Consider the following 22,500-nt stretch of genomic DNA (forward strand, 5'->3'; position numbering starts at 1 on the left):
ATGAAAACGTGCGCAAGGTCAGAAACGACATGTTCTAATTAACTGAGGAATCAGAGCGTCCATTTAATCACGTTGAATTAGAATTTTTCGATTCAGTTGGCCTAACCACAAAAATTTATTTAGGTTCATTTTTTATCTATCAAAAAATCTTTTATTCGGTAGTCCTTCGTATGTCGTCTAATAATAAAATTTATTTACATCTAAAGATATCCAATTAAGATTAATCAATCTAGATTAACCGATTAGATAAATCTTAGAATTTTTCATATCACTATTAAAGTGGAAAATGAAAATAAAATATATATATATCATGGTTTGGAAATTTATAAAATGTTTCTCTTTATAAAATATAATATTGAATGGAATTATAAATCAAAAGCCATCTTATTTATAAAACATAATAATAATTATCATATTTTTATATTACTTTTAACAACGCAATAGTTTCAACGCAATAGTTTCAACGCAATAATGACATTGAACAAGTTAATTATTATCAACAAAGAAAATGAAAAACATTCTCCTAGTGATATTTCTATTACGTATCGTTGTGTCATGTGTTCGTTCGATATAATTTGTTTTGTTTTGTTTTTCAAGTTCGTCTAAACATCTATGATATAGATTTCAATGAAACGGAGGATCAAAGTGAGAGAAGATATCTGTTTGGTGAAAAGCGTGGAAATTCGTTATAAAACAAGTCTGACTGGCGAGTAAGAAGAGCGAGTATAAGTCTAATCGAGTTGGTGAGTCGGACAAGTATCCTGTTTACGAAGCTGAAACGCCGATCGATTCCGGATGCGTATCGTGAAAGCAGCCTTCGAGAGGAGGCAGAACTCCGCACGCACTCTTAGTGGATTTGCTGTGGCGCGGCGTGGTTCGCATACCACATGGTGAAATGTCTATTATCGTCTATTGTTCCGTAAATATGGCGACCTTCGAGTCTCTTGGTGAAATCATTCGATCGTGAGTCGCTTACAAATCGATATATAATCCTAACGTTTTCTTTCAAACGGTATATCATTCCGTTTGCAAACATAATTTTTTTTTCTTCCTTAGATTTGATTTTAAAAGGGCATGGAAAATAATAATAAGGAAGATACATTTAAGAAAATTAAAGAGGGGTGCCTTTTGCATTTATAGGATCAATCTTCGAACGCAATATACTTTACGTATCCAATGGATTGAGTTTAAATACAAATTGAAGTGACCAGAAGGAGGATCGTCAAATTACATCGTTCGATCTATATACAAGGTATATCGATTTAATCGATTTCAATCCTATCATTTCATCGTCATAAAAATCGAATCGATATTTGACCGTGTGATATACGTGCATTTGAAAATCATTCCAATTTATTAATATTTCGTTAAAATAATTTAACAATGTATCGTAACGTAAGAATCGTTGAAATAAATTAATAATGTCGATGAGAAAAATTTATTGGATTAAAAAAAATCGATCGATTTCTATTAATACTTTTTCATATATATTATATATTTCTATTTATATTTTTCTATTGAAAATATTGCCGGGAGCATAATAATAGTTTGAAAGGTTACGTAGAATGTGTAATTAACGGCGTAAGTTTCATTAAGCCGTAAAAGCACCGACACAGTAAGCGACTACTACTCTCGAATCTTTCGACTTGAGCTCGAATAGAGAATGCGGTCTTCCTGGACTGACTGACTATTAGTCCGTTGTTAATGTTTTCTGTCTGTCTGTCTGTCTGTCTGTTTGTCTGTTTGTCTGTATGTCTTTCTCTCTCTCTCTCTCTCTCTCTCTCTGCCCCCTCTCTCTTTCTCTTTCTCTTTCTCTTTACGTATCACGTTCATCGCACCGCATGAATAATTATTTTAGCGTTCGAAAAGAAAAAGAAAAAAATAAAAAAGATCCTTTGGTTTTGGCATCTCCGTTACTCGATGCCACCATCGTTTAGACTTTGGCTTTGATTGATTTCAAAAACGAGGACAAACGTAAATAGATAGATGCTGAGATTAATTTATTCATTACTATTCGTTATAAAGAAAATGGACAAGCAAATTAGACGAATCAAAAGGTTATCACTTGTTGTTATTTTATTTATCGACAAATGAATTATTATATACGTACAATTTCAAAACGAAGTTAACCTATCGATATGCAATTTGATTGGATTTGTAAAATATAATATTAATATGTTTTAAGTAGGTATACGATTCATAGGTAAATATTATATTCCATCCAATTACTTTAATTTTTCTCATATTCTTAATATAATTTTTTTTCTATGATACGAGAAAAATCGTTCGAAGAAGAAATGATTTCTCTCTTAAAAAATATTACGTAGGTATGCAATAATTTTCTTTCCTCCTTACGACTTCTTTTTTTTCTTTTATTTTTTTTTTCTCTCTCTCTCTCTCTCACTTAACAAAATATATGCGTCTTATGATATACGCGTCCTTCCTTGTAATTAATTAAACGAGATAGATACATTATTGATGATTCAAATTAAGTGGGACATATAGTTTCATATTCTTAACGATAAATATATTTTCGAATTTATCTATTTTTTATTAACGTCAAAATTTTCGATAATTCACGAAACGAATTAATCTTCGATGAAATATCAAAAGTCGATTGAATTTTGTTGTAACCCTTCTCTTTTGGGGAAAACCAAGAGTTTGTTAGCATAATGTCCTCCTTTGTCGAAGATCAAAAAAGTAAATAAAGAAAAAAGAAATAGGAAAAGAAAAAAAGATTGCGTCAGTAAGAGAAACCCGAAAAGCGGGCGAAAAGGATAACGTGACTCATTATTCGCGACATGTTCAACATACGGGGATATATATGTGAACATATATGTACACCTATGTATCATAACAATGAGAAAGCCGAAGAGAATAGAAAATTTGTGTGTGGGCGGTGAAAGTGAGCGCGACGGGAGTGACTTAACGACCTCGTCATCGCATCGATATTATTAGAAAGTTGAAAATAGAGCGACTTTTATCACGAACGATTTTTTATGATATACTTTTTCGAAAGTAAACATTCTTTCGATTCGTGATCCACACTTTCGATTTTTTCTGTTTCTGTTTTTTTATTTATGAATCATACAATATCACTGTATAATATTATTTTCTTTCTATTTTTTTTTCCTTCTTCGTAAACACGATAAAAAGTTCATTTGTAAAGGTTCAAACTTAAACGTATCGATTTATATTGTCCAATTTGAATTTTATCGAAATAATTTGCATTAATTTACTTTTATTTTTAAAGATCTTTGTTACACGAGTAATTTCAAAAAAAAAAAAAAAAAAAAAAAAAAAGAAAAAAAAAGTATTAGTGACATTTTTCTTTTTTTTTTTCCTTTTCTTTTTTTCAGAAAATACAAGATCGATCCTTCGTCATCAGTCACCATTGAAGTCAATCATATCTTTTTCGTGATCCCATATACAATATCCTTTTAGTTAGATCCTTTTCTCTTTTCTTTTTAATATTATTTTTACTTTACATCGATCGATTGATCGATAGATCGTCAAAGAAATTGATTAGACGCGCATAGAAAATCATTAAAGGACTCTTCGTTATATCGAAAAAAATATTCCCTATATTTCAACTGGATCGATTCAATTTTGCTTTTATAATAAAGGAAATCAATTTTCAACACTAAAGCATATACTTACGTAGTACAGAGCCTCTGTATGAAAAGAACGGAAGTAACGCTTATCAAGGACTCGATCCTCGAGGATCAATTTTTTACTTTGTCATCGTGATTCGATTATTCGCGATAATTTTGTACGCTTTTCTACTTCGATGAGCTATTTTAAATGGACGACTTATAGCTCTCTCTCTCTCTCTCTCTCTCTCTCTCTCTCTCTCTCTCTCTCTCTCTTCTTCTTGACAATGAAATTTATCGTTAGATTGAAAGGCGAGTGAATTGAATTAACTTTGATTTTATATATATATATATATATAGTATGTATATAGATCCTTTGTTTCGAAAGGAATCATAAAATTTTTCTTTAAAAGAATACCCGATAAAAAGTATTTGTTCGATAAAATAAATGATCGAAAAGTGATTCGATAATAATCATTTCATAATACGAGTGCAAATGATCAATCAATTTTTCGATTTGTAAATGAGAAAACTATTGTGTAAATGAGAATGGAATATCATCGAATACGTGAAAAATGTATACGCGTGTATAATCTTTCGTGCAATTTTATCGCGTATTTACGTTATGGAACGTTGAAATATTCGTATTCGTTGCGAGTATAACGGTGAATGTAAACATTGTTAATTAGGTATTCATTTTTCGAGTACCTTTCGAGTATTTAAATTAAGTATACATTTTGAGTATCTTACCACAGTATTTTTCTTTACATGAAAAGTAACGAAATACTTTTTCCTTTTCTTTTTTCCTTCTATCTCGTTAAGATAGTGTAATTTTTGGAATTGATCGTTGCAATTGGATTTTTCATCACATTCCTTTTTGTTAATTAATTCGAAATGTATCAAAGAAGATTCGTTACTTATTTTTTCTTTGTTCTTTTTTTTTCTGTTTTTTTTTTTTTTTTTTTTTTTTTTTTCTAATCGTAAAGCGTAACGTTTAAAGAATTTAGAAGAATTTAGATATTTTCTCGTGTGATTTATTTCGAAAATAAACGCAAGAATGGATCGACTGATCGATGTAATAGATCGTCAAGGTCGTCGGTCGTTTTCCATTATGGGAAGTTGAAATGTCAAATGAGAAGTCAAAGAAGGAAATTGGCGGACTACTCAAAATATCAAACTACTTTCTAGCGTTCACGAGTCCCGCATGAGATGTACCGTTAAACGGGAGAGCGTTGAGAACAACTCGAGAGCATTAACGTAAAAGACACACACACCTTCGCATTTCACTTACCATTTACTGATTGCTATTTAAGTAACTATTATTCCAAATGGTATATCCTTCTTTTTCTTTTTTTTTTTGAACGAGAATAATAAGTAGAATATAAAGTTTAGAAATAATGATTCAATATAATAATATTAATATACAAAGGGATTGGATTTCTTTAAAATAATTTTCGAAAAAATAATCGAAATTTAATTAATTATTTTTAACGCAGATCAATATTATCTGTAATATACACGTGTATACGTATATATATATATATATATATAAAAAAAAAGAAAAAAAAAAGAAAAGAAAAAGAATTTATTTCAAAGAAATTTTTTCTTTCCTTAGTAAAAATTATTATATTATGTTAAATATTGTCTATTAAGAATGAAAGTCGTATTGAAAAAAATTTGTTTTCGTTCGAGTAATTTTTTTCTTTTTTTTTTTTTTTTATTTAAATAATTGAAAAAATTCATACATTCTTATTTATTAATATACTAGTGTTAAATCTACGAAAAGGATCGTTTTATCTTTTTTGCATCATTCTTTGAAATCCTTTTTGAAGGAGCGTTTACTTCTATCGATTCGATTCATGGTCGAAGTTAAAACCGCTCATCGAGCCAAGCTATTAGCATATAGGCACACTGACATACTAAGATCTTCTATCTATTCCCTTTTTTTTGTACTTCCTTGTTTATTTTTCACTTATATTTCGTTGAATTTTTAATCGATCCAGATATTGAATTACTTTTTATGAAATTCGAACGATCTTTCTTTTCTTTTCTTTTTTTTTTCTTTTTTCTTTTTTTGTAAATCAAAAACATCTTTCAATTCATTTTAGATTAAATTATCTTAAAAATTTCATAAACATAAACGTTATATGTAAATCATGACTCAATGATTTATATAATTAATATATATATTTTTGTTTGTTTGTTTATTTGTAAAACATTGATTTACAGTGAGGAAAGATCTACAATTATTGTATGTTAATAAGACAATAATCGTTAGATTTCATATGTTTTCATTTAAAATTGATTATTCTTGTAAATAATATAAAAGCAAGTATTATATTATCGATCGTGTCTTTATTACCAAATTCATGATCAAATTTATTTGTAGCAGAGAAAGAGAGAGAGAGATACAGAGAGAGAGAGAGAGAGAGAGAGAGAGAGAGAGAGAGAGAGAGAGAGAATGATACGACACTTCGTAGTTCTATCAAATTAAACGAATTGAAAAGATATTTTTAAGACGATAGTGATTTGTAAAAGGGTCGGACGTCGACTTTTAGTATTCTCGTTAGTCGTTGAAATCTCGTTTCCGTAATGGAGTTTCTGACGTTCCGTAGATTCTTCGTTGTCGTCTTTCGTGCGAATCTTTCTTCGTAGACGAGAAAATCACAGAGAATTCGTCGTTGACGTTGAGTTTTCGAAGAGCTTTACAACTCGTAGATGATGGCGGTACGAATGGTTCTTGAGAAAGTGTTGTTAACGTTTTGAACGAAACGCGGGTGTTGCGTTGCGTTGCCTCACGTCGATGAAATTTCAAGAGATTGGAACGTTAGCGATCGCAATAGGAAAGCAAAACTTTCACTCCGTTTCAGAGTTGACGGTCTCACGAAGCGTGCTCGATTTTATTTTCGTTGGTCTTACTCTGCGAATTCGTCTTCTTTCGTTCCTCATTTCTGAAAAAAAAAAAGAAAAGAAAAGAAAAGAAAAGAAGAAAACCTTATACACGTAACGTATAGAACAAAGAGATAACATCTTATCGTGTGTTACTAATTAATCTAAAAAAAAAAAATAATCGTACATGTATCTATCTCGTAATTTTCAATTTTGAAAGAATTCAAATAAAATCAAATAATCCTAAAATTATTGTATTAAGAATAGATAGATAGACGAGATTCGATTAAGTTACAGTTTCATTCACATCATTTTATAATATAAATTTAGCATAAATCGATAACGAGAAGGATTTAGAATAATTAAATATTATTCAGTTTATATTATGTTAATATTAAGTTCACTCGAGACAAATTGATTTCAATGTCAAGTGCAATATGCGACGAAGATTTGAATAGGCATTCGCAATAATTACATTTTGTGGTTTATTGAACAGGTTAAAAAGAAAGAAGAAAGAGAAATAAAAGAAGATGTAAAAGAGAAAGAGAAAGAGGAGGAGGAGGAGGAGGAGGAGAAGAATAAGAAGAAGAAGAAGAAGAAGAAGAAAAAGAAGAAAGGGCGTTCGATCACACGGCACGTTCGACACAAGCAATCGAGAAAGGGAGAAAGAAGAAAGCTTGCTATTCAGTGACCCAAAATTATCGCACGTATATGCATACTTCCTTGCAATTAAACACCCACTTTGTTCGATTGTCTGCGAAGGCCTCTTTTCATGTTACTTTATGAACATACGCATACATGGATATACCTATGTCTTATATATTCTAGCTACGTATCTTGAACGATAGATTGTAATCGTGATTATTCGAGAAAGCTATCTTGATGATCTTTAAAATCATGACATATTTATGACAAATATATATTCGTTTATATTCGTTTTATAATAAAATTTAATTATTGTTTATTTTATAATAACGTTTGAAAGTTATTATATCATTAATAACTTTGTTAATTTTAATTAAATAATGCCATTAATGATATTACAGTGAATATGCAGAATTACAATTTTTTAATCAAATTCTAATTAACAATTATTATCAGCAATAGTTATTAATTTTAATTATTAATTAAAATATTATTAGTAATTATTATTAATTATAAAAAATTATATTATTATAATAATAATAATAATTATTTATTTATTTACGTTTAAATTACAAGTCAATATCGTTTTACTTTTTCGTAATCTCGAATAGATTGAAAATTCGTTTAATATTCGATTGTTATAAATTAAATTTAGACGGGTGTTACGTGAGATCGAGAATTGAAATATTTGCAAGGCATCGTTCGCAATTTGTAATGTTAATTTCTTGGGTGAGGTACACGTAGCAGTAAGACGTCTCGAATCGGCTTTGACGTTCTCGTCGTTGTCGTGAAAAGTGTGCCAAAACTAAATCTTACGTTCGACTTAAACGTCGTCTTTGACATAGGCTCTTCGACACGTAAGTACGTCAACTTTGTGAGACATCGAATTACTATGATTTGGTATTTCGATAGAGAAATCGGTCGGCCGATCGATCGACGGATCGATCGATGGTTTAATTGATCGAATTCTTAAACGTAGATACTTAGCTCGGTGTCATGAAAGTTTTATATCAGACATCTCATCAGAAATCCGGATATATCGTAGAAAACAAACATAGAATTTGTATTTTCTAATGCTTTTTGTTAATAACAATTGATTTTTCTCTTTTCAATTTTTACGATCGACAATCTTATCGCATGAACGCACAGTCACACTTTAAAATTTTTTTATTTCATTTTCAATATCTCCGTAGAATGAAAAGTTATTAATATATTGAAGAAAAAAAAAAAATTCTCTTGCCTACTTCATTTGTATTATAATATTTTGTATTATAATATCGCGTATCAATTTTATGAGAAATTTATTTTATTTTTCAAAAATTAATAATGATTTAATTGTGAAAGATAGAGATCCTGTTTTCTTGTATATTCAAAATAATAATCAAAGATTAGAATATTTTTAAATGAATCCATAAACATTTTGATTGATAAAATTGGACCAATCAGGAGAATCGAATGTTTGATAGATAATCATTTCATCATGATGATTTCATTCTCTCTCTGTCTCTTTCTCTCTCTCTCTCTCTCTCTCTCTCTCTCTCTCTCTCTCTCTCTTCATTCTTCCGTTTCGCGATTATTTCTGTAAGAAGTATTCGGAACTGGTCCAGTACCAAGAATACCGGATCTTCGTAAGCGAAGTAAGAAACGCGATCACATCGCAGGTGAAAGTCACGAGGAATCTCAGAAAATCGGTTTCTCAAGATTATATCTAATAGATGATTCCGGTTATCGAGAATGGAGGATAACGAGGCGTTGTACAAGCTAAGAACGACTCAGTGCTCGCGTTGTCTTTCCAAGAGGAACGAAAGAGAGACCAATGGGAGAAAATTTGTTCAAAATCGATCGCATCTTTGCTTTCCTTTTATCTCATTGGAATGGAATAACTCGTAAACCAGAATTTTCATACGCATGTACGTATATATATATATATATATATATATATATATATATATATATATATATATATAATTCTACTTATTAATAATATTTATATTTATGATCAATTTTAATAAATGCATATATATCAAGTATATAAGAAAAAATTTGGTTTATTTCTTTAAATAAAAAAAAATAATAAATAAATAAATAAATATATATATATATATCATTAATTAATATTCAATTAACGATTTACTTTTATTAAGATGTAAATTTAAAAATTTCTTTTCGATAAAATAACTCTTCCTTGAATTGATTCGGTAAATAATACTTTTCGAGATAGACTTGATATATATATATATATATATATATATATATATATATATATATACATATGTACATTGGGGGAATACTCCTTGTTCGTATGTAGGTATCTAGATAACAAAGCGAGATCCGTGTGAAAGCTGCTGGTGCATGGGGCTCTCGTGAATGGCCGCTGACGTCAAAGCTCGTGGAAAAATTGCGCAATTTCACCATTCCGATGGACGCCGCGGAATTTGTTCGGGCAGCTTTCTTCCTGCATCGCATCCGCGTTAGGAAAGATCGAGGTGATCGACCGTTTCGATGAGAAAATAGAACAATGATAATGATATATGACTAAACGCATATATGCGTGCATATATATCCACATATGTATATGTATATATGTAGATTTTATTTGATTAAATTTTTAAGTTAGATACTTTCTATCAATTTCTAATATATTTCAATGACTAATAGAGATCTAACAGTCACTTAGAAAATAATTGTTAATAATATTTAATATTAATGATATTTATTAATATAAAATAATTATAACGTATGAGTGATTATAATTATTCTTTGAAATAATAGTTTAATACTATATACTATCTAACAATAATCTTGTAATATTATTTAAGTATTATTAATAATATTGATAAGTATAGATAATGATTAATTTTAATTGATCTTTTTATCTTAATATCTTTTCGGTTTTATTTTATTGATCAGATAAAATTCATAATTATTAACAAATATATATCGATAGGAATATTAACTATGATCGATACTATAATTTCGCATAATGGAAATAGGGAGCCGTTAATCTATGTGCGAGCTGGTTCACTCTATTAAAATTGATAACAACGGATTCTTGATATGCTTCGATAATCTTAATATTACATATGAAATTCTCAAAGGCAGAGGACGGTCAAGCGTATGACATTCTCAAAACTTATTAAGTCGGTGTTCTAGTTTGAGAAGGATCGAACGTAGACGATGGAACGCAAGTTATTTCGTTGAAAATGTACTTACATATGCAGGTATATTGAATGAACGTGGTCATAGTATATGTATTATATCTATGCACATATTCAATAGATATATACATACATAAATATAGAAAGGGTAGAATGATTATCGTCGTCTATTACTTTTTTTTTTTTTTTTTCATAACTAAATGTTAAGAATTTTTATTCATTATTTTGTACGTATGACAAAGTATACTTGATCTTTTCTTTTCTTATTTTCTTTTTTTTTTTTCTTTACATTCCTCACTATAGTTAAAATATTTTTCACGGATGACGATTACTTTACATTGAACCGATATTGAAAATAAATAATTATAAAATGAAGTAATTTATTAATCGATCCTAATTATTATAATTTACTATGTATTAAATATTATTTGTCCTTTTTTTTTTGTTCTTTCTTTTTTTTTTTTTTCTTTCTTCTTCCTCTTTTTGGAACGTGTCATTTATTTCATTCTAATATGATTTTAATTATTTCCATGGTTAGAAACTTATGCACAAGCTTATGCATGATTTCGTCGGCGCTCGACAAACGAGATACTTTTTCTGTAGGGAGCGAAAGGCCCCGAACTTTCTTTTTTCTTAATCATCCTCGAGAGAGCTACGATATGGGACGTAAACGGAGCGAGGTTGAATCACGACGAGTCCACTTGCGCCCCCGTGTATGTTTCCCTCTCTCTCTCTCTCTCTTTCTTTCTCTCCCTCCTCTCTCTTTCTCTCTCTCTCTCTCTCTCTCTCTCTCTCTCTCTCTCTCTCTTTCTTTCATGAATGCCGGAAGTCGAGCGTGCTCCGGATACAAGCGAAAGTCCTCGATACGCGTTATAAATCGAGATACAGATGCATTCGAATTTTCAAGTTTCTTCTTTATAACTTACCTCGCAATATTATATATGTATATTCAATATATTATTTCTTTGGAATTTATTTATTATCCTAATATATATATATATATATATATATATATATATATATATATTATATAATTTTTAACGAATTAATAAATAATAATTAATATATCGATATCGAAGAAAAATATTATATATTCGATCAAGATTATCACAATCGTCATATCACGTAGATCGGCAAGTTTTATCGAGTATTATGATTTGATCGAAAACAAATTTTATACGGTCAATTAGCGCATTGTATGTTAAATATTATATTAAAGAGGAAAGGAGAAGGATATTTCTTATATGAATGACAATTGCGACAGATATATGGATGTAATTTTTGTTGTTTTTTTTCTTTCTTTTTTTTTTTTTTTTTTTTTTTTCTTTCAAAAGAGGATTTGAAGAGACAAAAGGAGAGAATAAACGAATGAGAAGGAGGAGTAATATGGCGGAGGGATTTTGGTGAAAGCAGACGACCCCGAAGAGGGGAGAGTATATAGGTTGCGTTTCGTTTCCAACGTTCACATAAGATCACGAACGCACTCATCAAACTCGCCGGCGTGTTCTTTATCACGTGATTCTTTGACTGAAGTATCTACATAAAAACGCGTTTCACTCTTTCCGTAGATCTTTTTATATATATATATCTATATATATGCATAAATACGTTTTTATATTGGAAAGAATATAGAAGACGCTAAAAGAAGATAATATTTATTAAGTGCCAAGTGTGTGTGTGTCTCGTCTAAAATAGGATTACAATAGAGGGACTTATTATCAATTGACACGATAAGGAGCTTCACGTCGAACGAAACGAAACGAAACGAAAGGTTTGTGCTCGAAATTTGTGCCGAATACGAAAGTGAATTCGTTGATCAGTGTGAACGAGTGCACTTATTACACATTATCTCGTTTTTTTTTCTTTTCTTTTTTTTTTTTTTTTATTTCATTTATTTCCTTTCTTATCTCTTTCCTTTTATTATCATGACCATCAATCAATCACAATCATCCATCATCATTATTATCATTATTATTTATCGACGATGTGACGTATTATTTATTTTTTTAAATATCGATTATATATATCATCGGATAGATGATAGAAAGTAGGAAAGATTTGGGTATTATTGAAAAACATCAAAGATTCTTATATTCGTTCGTTTTTATTTCTTTTCCTTTTTTTTTTTTTTTATTTCATCCGTTGATCCCTCCCCTCTCTCTTTCTCTCGTGAATACCCATTGAAAAGGCCAACAGAGTATGTGGGGTAGCGAGTCAGTGTGTCAGCGTTCTCACGTCTTCTTTTCTTTCGTGACGTCCTTCTCCGGTTCTTCGTGTCTCAAGAATAAGGCCGCGTGTAAGCAGAAAGAGAAGGAAAGAGAGAAAGAGATAGAAAGAAAGAGAGAGAGAGAGAGAGGGAGAGAAAGAGAGAGAAAGAGAGAGAGAGAGAGAGAGAGAGAGAGATCGTCCTTTATCGTGGAGGAGGAAAGGAGCTGACGAGCAAGAGAGAAAGCGAGAGTACCTATGTTTGTATACATACAAACGTTCATTTAACGTGTGTAGAAGAGAGAGGGAAGCGAGAGAGAGAGAGAGAGAGAGAGAAAGAGAAAGAGAAAGAGAGAGAAATACGATTCATTTATCAACAGACAACGAACTCCATTAGAACGTTTTATAGGTTGTATAAAATCATACATAGGCATTTGGTTATCATCGTTCGTACCGGTAACGTCGTGCCTCTATTTCCATCTCTTTTTCTCGTGTTACTGTGAGTGTAAACTTTACACCCGTACTACGTTATACATCGGCCATTGAAATGTAATAAAAACATGAAAGAATGAGAGAGTTTGGAATTCAGAACGAAAGCCGACAGCATTGATGGTGAACTTTTAAACGAGTAATGAATCCGTTTCGATTCGCTCTCTATTTGTTCGTATATGTTGTTAAAAATAGGCTCGAGATATCTGTGTATATATATATATATATATATGTACGTAAAATTTCGATAATAATTGGAGAAAAAGTGATGAGCATTTTTAATTGGTGTATAGATAAGTAAGCTTACGTACATATTCATACACACATACATACATACATATATGTATATATATATATATATATATATATGTATGTATATATACATGCGTCATTTTTATTATCTATTTACACAGACACATATATATGTATATATGTATATATGTATATACGTATATACGTGTCAAATGATTTCATGAAAGGAGTAGACAAAAAAAGAAATAAAGGTGGGGAGAAATTTGTAAAAAAGGCCGGTCGTATCGTTTTAACGAGCGAGAGGAACGTTGCCGTGAAAGTTTCGTAAACAACGACGTTGACGAGCCATGAGTCCAATTTTCTACGGTTTTCGAACGACGCCTTAATTTAGCGCTTTCTGCTTCGGTATTTTGCACGAATACCAACCATGTACCTATAGATATATATATATATATATATATGTATGTATATATGTACACATGAGTCGTATATTAGTGTCTGAATAAAAAGTAGGAAACGTAGTTGGACGTTTTATCAAGATAAATAATGGATCGACTAACGAACTAAATGACTTTTCATCTGGTATATCATCGAAGTTTCTTTTTTTTTCTTCTTCCTTTTTTGTTTTTTTTTTTTTTTATCTCTGAGAAATACGAATACGCGCGCACATACCCATGTTTATTTCATTAAATTCTCGATATAATTGTGTTTCTATTAATGAATTCATCATAAAATTAGTTCATTTAATATATTAATTAGTTTCCAGTGTTGTTATACGCATCTATTATAATATATATATATATATATATATATATATATATATATATATATATATATATATCTAAATTTGAAATTAATTAGTTATTTCATTGGAATATACAGATGTTATATAGAATAGTGGAACAATTTCGTTGTTACCGGATATATTCTATTATCGATCTATGAGTGTCCGATTATTAAGGAAATTTCGTGGGTTTATTATTAAGATAAAATATTTATAATGTTCTCAATTAATTGATTAATTTTTTATGTCATATTAAAATGATATAATTGTATGAGATAGGATAGCTATTAATTATGACAATTTTTTCGTAAGTAAAAATTATCTATTATAATCGTCATTTTAGAATAGATAAAAAATTATATTAAGTTTGCGCGAAGAAAATAATTTCTCTCACGAGTCAACGAGGATCAATATAATCAATGATCTCTTCTTCGTCATATGATCCAGCTGTATAATATTTTTCTTCTTTTTTTTTTTCTTTTCTCTCCCCCCTTTCTCTCTCTCTCTCTCTCTCTCTCTCTCATTTCGCCATCCTCTTTCTTCTTCCTTCACGTTTCGTCTTATCTTGTCTCGTCTCGTCCCTGTCACTTTCACGTAGGAGCAGAATTTCGCGTTTGTACGTATACAGCCGTTGTAGCCTCATGGTGTTCCATTTCGCATTGCATTCTTATGGGGTTTCACCTGGCTTGGTGGATATATTATACTTATACGTATGTATTTGTATGTATTTTATATGTGTATCATCACGTGTGCACTCATAACGGTACTTGATTACGTCACTTGAGTTCCCCCGCACACCTGTCACCTTGCTCGCGGACAAAGGGTGGCAGGCTCTTCTCTCAGCCGGTAAAAATAATAATAACTCGTGAGGGTGCTGAAGAGGAAGAGGAAAGCCCCGAAGGGATGTCGGGGAGAGTGGAGGGTGGGGAGAGGGAAGTAAATAAGTAAGTAAGTAAGTAAGTAAGTACTTACATACAACGAGAACCTCTTGAACTACCTGCGCCTGCTGCTACTCGATATCTGATTTCCGTGACGATGAAACCGGGTCTTACAGCCTTCTCATTTTCTTCGGAACGGTGTCATTACAACGACATAGAATTGAAAATTATTTTCTAAGGTGATGGATCATCGACATTATTGCCGGATCATTCATTAACATAGAAAGGTTTTTTTATGTTTTTCGTTCGTTACGCAGAATCGTGTTTCTATCACGCTTGAATCATACAGTAAGATTTTCTTAGGAGAATCTAATGAAAGTGTCGTAAATGTGAACAGATTATGGTTTTTCGATTTATCGTCGTGGGTTATACAAATTGGACAATATATATGGACAAAGAAATTAATTGCTTCTTAAATTTTTATATTTATGACGATGAGAAATGTAAAATTTTTGAATGTGCTAAAAATTATATATATATATATAGAAAAAGAGAGAGAGAGAGAGAGAGAGAGAGAAAGAGAGGGAGAGAGAGAGAGAGAGAGAAAGAGAGAGCTTTAGATATGTAACTAATTATAGATATATAGAATTTTATTTGTAGATGTACGTGTTAAATAGAACGTTCGATTGGTTTATTCACCGTTAGTAAGATAATTGCATGATTCTTCGGCTTTTAACGATAGAAGAGTAATCTACGTGTTTAGTTGCATATATACATACTGTAATTTTGTTGAGAAAGATGATTGTCGCGTCGTTTTGATATCAACAGAGAAACGATAGTTTAATGTTACACCGGAAAACACCTCCTTCGTTTCTTTTTCTGTTTTTATTTTCTCTCATTTCTTTTTTCTTTTTTTTTCTTTTTTTTTTTCATCGCTGTTTATTTAGGACGTGAGATATTGTTGTTACAGCTACTGATTATATACGTATCTTCCCATAGTGTTTCTTACAACGGAGTCGTATGTGAAGCACGTGAAACATATTCGACCAAAAAAAGAGACACTTGTTTATACGAACGAATGAAAAGTTTTAATTGGATTTTCATGGGGAATATATGTAATTCGTAAAAACGTACCGTGTTACCGAGAATCTAATTTCAGAGTTTTTCAAATCTCTCGGATTTTTTTTCTTTTTCTTTTTTTTTTTTTTTTTTTTTTTTTTTTTTTTAACGCGAAACTTTGAATACGAAATTCAAATTTTTAGTATTTTTCTATGAAATTCGTATTATAATTTTATGATTAGATTAACATTCCTATAGATGGATATATATATATATATATATTATTTTAATGTCAAGTATTTATGTTTTAGATATTTTTAATGAACTTTCTTTTCCGTTGCACCGTTGTTTCGTATCGATTGATAAAAAATTCTTTAAAGTACCGAAATTAGAAACTTGAAAAAAGTATTCTTAAATTTTCTCATACTTTTATTCTCTCTTTCGATTGACGTGCCTCCATTCTAAATCGCGTTCCTTTCCATATTTGGGTCTTGAGAATAAAATTCTAGAATGAAGGCTAACAGGCCGTTTATGTTATCTATTTTCAGTGCGTTGCCAAGCTACAGAGATTTTATTTTTGGGGCCGCTTTCTCCCAACAGCCCGCTTTTCTACCGTGTCTTTTTCAGATCACATCGCGTTAGCTCTCAGCCACTTGTTTCAAGTGAACACGAATAACCCTTTCTCTTCGATCTAAACGGCCCTCTAAACTCTGTTACAATCGACACGTTATTTTACATCGAATATCGATTAGATCGTATATATATATATATATATATATATATATATATATATATATCATCTCCAATTTTAGATCACCATTTACCTATCGAATTATTTGAGTATAAACGTTTTTTATCTAACAGTAAAGCTATGATTGCTCCTTTTGAAGCCAAAGAGGTTTTAGTAGAAGATTATAATTGATACCATCATTTAGTTGCCTTTATCAATGGATCAATATTACATGGATATATACAAGGATGCTTCGTATAATTGGAAACATTTCGATAATTCAATAATCGTTAACTTTTCAATGTAAAATTTATTCAAACAAGAATTGTAAATTTTTATTGAAGGCCCATAATCATTTACTTATTCAAATTTTTTTTTTTTCTTATCGATTGCAATGAGTTTGATTATAATACATTTCAAGTGGAACTCCAATTATTATATTGAAATAAATTTATTATTTATGTTAAATAATGCAATGTTCGAATGTAAATAAGATTGATTCAAAACATTGTTTTTTTCTTTTTCTTTCTTTTTTCTTTTCTTTTTTTTTTTGTTTATTAACTATTTCGAGTAGTTAGTAAATACTCGAATAGTCAAAAGTTTAGTCCCTTTTTTATCATTCTTTGTGAACGGACAACAACAACAACAACAACAACAACAACAACAAGAACGATAACGACGAAGACGACGACGACGACGAAGACAACAACGACGACGAAGACGACGACTACTCGTTTTCGTGAAAAAGAAAATTGTTTCACGGTGACTCGTTTGAAAATGTTTTTTCTAGCTTTGATGTTGCTCCTCGACGATTCTCTGTAGGTTTAATTTTGTGAGGATGTGGAAAAGGTTTTACTATTAGGAGCAGAGTTTTCGGCACATAAGATACTTTTGTGTTAGAACTTTGAACGTTAACCAACTGACGCCGAGCAGGTGTAAAAGGTGAGAGGGAAAGGAAATCGAAAGAGAAAGAGAGAGAGAGAGAGAGAGAGAGAGAGAAAGAGAGAGAGAGAGAGAGAGAAATAATCTCGAATGAGAAAAGTCAAAGAACGAGAGAATGATTCAAATATGTTATTGGAGTCCAGGTAGATTTGTTCCTTTTTTTTTGTCGAATCATTATTTTGAAAGGAATTTTTGGATGATTAATTAATCTAAGTTAGTTAATTAGAAAACTGTTTGATTGATTGATTGATTATTATTATTATTATTATTATTATTATTATTATTATTATTATTATTATTATTATTATTATGATTATTATTATTATTATTATTATTATTATTATTATTATTATTATTATTATTATTATTATAATTATTATACAAGAAGGTAATTTTTAATTTATTTTCTCGATATAATCAAATATATATAAATTCTAATTGAGAGAGAATATCATTCGATAATTTAATAATTTATCGACGATCCTGTTATGTATCATTTTGTTATATATTTTAAAACATTATGAAAAAGTACTTTGAGGAAATCTACAGTAGGAGATCGGTGAAACTTACTTCACTCGCACTTTCACGTATTATCGAGCTATGGTTGTTATCCTTGTAGGTATACGGACTACTATAAGACACTTCCGGATGGACGAGTTAACATCATGCGGGTGAGAAATCTAGGTCAGTGCGTTGCCCGTTGACTCGTTCGTATCTCATTCTTATCGGTCTTGTGTGATTATGCAAGTTCCATTTACAATATGCGAGGTACATACGTATGTGCAAAATTTTACGAAAGAGAGAAAACGAAAAGATTAGATTTGATTTTTTCGAAATTATTTCTTGTTTTCTTATTTTTAATACAACAAAATAGACAACAAGTATTTCGTATATCGCGTATATATAGGATGAGCCGAAAGTTCCTATGTCATTTCAACGATCAATTATTTCTTCACGACGTTTTCTTTTTTTTTTTCTTTTTTTTTAAACCCATTTAAAATTTCTTTTTTCAAATTGTCAAACTACAAGCCTACGAACTTTTTTACAATCTAAAAAATACAGAAAAAGTATACAAACTTAATTTATATATTTTTGAATTCATTGTATCTTGTTATTTTTTTTTTTCTTTTTTATTATTTTACAGCACAATTGATTTTTGTTGATTAAGCTGGTTAAAAATTAAAAAAGATAAAGAAAAAAAAGGACAGACAAAATGTGAAGCTACATAAATCTGTATCTCTTGTCGAAAATTTCGAAAGTTTTGTGTTTTCTTTAAAAAGGTTTTAAAATTCGATCTAACGTCAGAGAGAATGTCTATTACTGGTACTAATAACAAGATAGAAAAGTAATTCGATTGAAAATGGAAGTATCGTCTAGCTATGTAATCTCCAGTGTTATACTTTAAGAAGCTCGTAGGATGTCTTCTGTTAATCCTCCTGGAAAGTCTTCGAGATGAAACTCGAATCGGTACAGAATAAAATGGAAGTTAGGTAGATATAGTTAGTAGTTCGTCACGGGAGCATGATCGTCACGGTAGCTCATGCCGGATTTATTATTGCTTGCTACATTTATCCGCGTTCTTTTGCAAGGACACAAAAAGAAAAAAAAATAATATCGCTTCTATCCTTACTTCTAATTACAAAATAGACTTAATTGTGCGCGTCTTTGTTCGTGTGTATGTCTTTTTTTCTTTTTTTTTTTTTGTTAAGTAATCCAAAATTTTTTTTCGTTCGTCTTCTCAAATTTTAAAAATCTTATACCCGAATGATCTTCATAAATATCACAATTAACAAACGACGATAAATGATATCCGAACAATTTGATAACGATCAGGAATTCTTTGATATCATTAATTGATTATTTAACGAAATGAAAATCTTCGCATTTTGGAATTATTATATATTGCCATAAATCGATTGTCGTCAATGATATTAAGAGGAAGGAAGTATTAAAAAGGATACACGAACAATTTATTATTAAACAATAAAGATTTTCTTTATTGTCGATCTTCCCCCCTTCCCCTCCTCCTCTCTCACTTTCCCCTTATTAGAGTTTTACGATGTTTCGGTGAAAGCAAATGACTTTTAATGGGACAAAAAAAGAAGGAATAAGGATAAAAATTATCCATCGAAAATATGAGAGAAGTTCTTCGATCTATAATACGAATTCCATTTCATTTATAACATATTCGTTGAGATAGAAAAAGAAAAAGAGAAAAAAAAAGGAAAGATCAGGAAGAAGAAGAAGAAGATAGAAGAAAAGGAAGAAGTAGCAGCAGAAGAAGAAGATGATGATGATGATGATGAAAAAAGAAAGAGCTAAGTCCGCTATGGGGAAGTAGAAGAAGTGAGCGAGAAGGAGGAGAAGAGGGTGTGTGGGTGGGTGGGGTAGAAAGATAAGAAAGGAGGGGATAGAGACGACAACGACGATGGGCCTGTTTGTACCTTGCTCTGATGTAGATACTCGAGGTAGCTTGATCGTGATGAGTTCTATAGTAGTAGTGGTAGTAACGTATTAGTAATGGTGGGAATGAAAGGTGGCACAGTAGGAACGATCGAGATCGTCAGTAGGTCACTGGGACGTGGCTCGTGGCCGAGACGAGCGTGGCTCGCACCTTCAGTCGGTCCCCGTCGGCCAGGACAGCCACCTCTGGGCCCGTCCATTCTTGTTCGCGCGCGCGCAACTTTTCTTCGTCGTTATTGTCGTTGAAAAGAGTGGCCTAATGAGGACCAACTGTTAACAACGCTTCGTTTCGTGCGACAGGTGTGACTCGTCGTCGATTAAAAAGAGAGAGAGAGAGAGAGAGAGAGAGAGAGAGAGAGAGAGAGAAAGAGAGAGAGAGAGAGAGAGAGAGAGGGTCGTGAGGAGAGGAACAAAAGAATAAAAACGGATCAACGGAGAAAAACAAGAAGGATTATCGCAGGACTCGGAGTCAGGTGTGAATCCTCGAACGTTTCGCGATTGACGAAGATTTTTTTCTTTCTTTTGTTTTGTTTCTTATTTTTGTTTTTTATTTTTTGTTTTTCGTACACACAGAGTGGATAAGCTCTTTCCGAAGAAGACGACGAAGATCGTCCGTACAGTTTTTCTCTTTTCTTTTTACGTTTTTTCTTTATTTTTTTTTTCCTTTCCGTAAAAAAGTATTCTATTTTTCTGTCGGTTTCTTCGCGATTTATTTATTTATTTATTTATTTATTTATTTATCTATTTTTTTTTTTTTCTTCACTTTTAACGATAGTTCTCATTTCTCGAGATTAACGATGAGATAGATAATGGAATCGGAGAGATCTATTTTTACTGACAATGAATTCGGAAAGATTTTTCTTTTTATTTTTGTTTTCTTCCTTTTCATTCACTATGTAATCGCTATTAATGTTTAGGAATATGAATTACATCGTTTGCGGAAGTATTTAACAGTCCTCCGTGTTACGAAAACGCAGACTGTGGAAAAGTTCTTGAACGTTTAAACGTTTTCTCATCCTTCTTAATTAAGAGCAACGATTTCGAAGGAAGTGGGTCAGATGCGCGTTGCGTAACATCCTTCGGAGAGGATCGGACAGGTAGACGTGCTACTTGTGCTTCCGGCTGGCGACGATTGTCAGCAAATGCATTCTTTTTCTTCCTTTTCTTCCTCCTCCTCCTCCTCCCCCTTTTCTTTTTCTTTTTCTTCTTCTTCTTCTTCTTCTTCTTCTTCTTCTTTTCTTTTTCATATTTCATATGCATGTTTAATTCCTTTCCTTTCTTTTTATCAGCGATGACACTTATTGTGTCAATCAGCGATTTTAAAGGAAAAAGGATAACGCGAACGACGTTACATATTATGGATCCTTTGAACTTGATTATTTTTTTTTCTTGTTTTCTTTTCTAATTACAGAAGAAAAACGTACACACGATGGAGAGGACGTGGCGGAGTATACGAAAGACGGCCTTTATCTTATTGCTGCCCTTACTATTGTTAACCGTGAGTAGATATAAAAAATCCTTTATCCTTTTTATTCTTTTCTTCTTCTTCTTTTTTCTTTTTTTTTTTTCTGTATTTTCTTTTTTGTTCTTCCTATTTCTTTTCTTTCCTCTTCATCGTTTATCGATCATCTTCGTTCATCGATAGATCGTTTGACAAAATATGATGTTCGTCACGATTTGTACTTTCGCAGGGAAAAAAAGTTTGAGATACATAAAAGTCGTCGAGATACTTGAAGATTTTTAAGAAATAATGATCGTGACATAATTATAATAGATTTATATTTATCTTTGAGAAAGTTTCTTTTTCCGAGAGATCTTTTCCTTGAAATTCTTTTAATCGCATATTAATAAATTATATCCTAAATATTATCGATACAATTTGTTGTTATATCAATTATAAATAATACTTTAGTACGTGTGAAAAGAGATTTTGAACTGGTGATTTGTGATCGATCATGGGTAAAAGTATTTGTATAATAACAACAACAACAATAACAATAATAATAATAATAATAATAATAATAATAATAATAATAATAATAATAATAAAAAGAAAAAAATAAATAAAAAATAATGGAAAAAGAAGGCAGTTAGTTATGAGAAATGAAATTATAAAAGAAGTGGTTGTTTACCGTTAATTCGTTAATTCTAGATAAAACGGTTACGCTTAATGGTCTTGGTTGCACATGGTGCTCTTGATAACCAAAGATAAGCCAATTTTACCGCGTATCTCTTTTATTTTATTTTCGCACTAGGACGTTATCATTTTTTTTTTCTTCTTCCTTCTTTCTCTCTTTCTTTCTTTTTTTTTCTTTTTTTCCTTTAATACTTTATTTCTTTATTTCTATATTTGTATATTTCTTTCAACGAATGTCGCCTTCGTCATAGTTGTCATATACGTTTAGTAGCTGTT

At 30.8% G+C, this 22,500-nt stretch overlaps 1 protein-coding gene across 18 annotated transcripts in view; it reads left to right on the plus strand.

Moving 5' to 3' along the window:
• The window catches only part of LOC124424397 (cuticlin-4), a 46,537-nt gene that overhangs the window by 11,786 nt on the left and 12,251 nt on the right, over window positions 1-22,500 (plus strand). For 12 of the 18 annotated variants that reach the window (XR_006942308.1, XR_006942306.1, XR_006942310.1 and 9 more), the window contains 3 exons: window positions 598-963; window positions 1,057-1,252; window positions 6,979-7,431. Coding sequence is in view for 2 of the 18 variants with exons in the window: in XM_046963389.1 (XP_046819345.1) it covers window positions 21,517-21,585 (69 nt within the window). In the remaining 16 variants the exon portion in view is untranslated. Of the gene's footprint in view, window positions 1-597; window positions 964-1,056; window positions 1,253-6,978; window positions 7,432-20,168; window positions 20,561-21,498; window positions 21,586-22,500 lie in introns of those variants that run through there. The other 6 variants (XR_006942313.1, XR_006942303.1, XR_006942304.1 and 3 more) reach the window with 4 other exon arrangements.

This window comes from Vespa crabro, chromosome 5 (genome assembly GCF_910589235.1).
Source record: "Vespa crabro chromosome 5, iyVesCrab1.2, whole genome shotgun sequence".
In the NCBI taxonomy this organism is placed as follows: domain Eukaryota; kingdom Metazoa; phylum Arthropoda; class Insecta; order Hymenoptera; family Vespidae; genus Vespa; species Vespa crabro.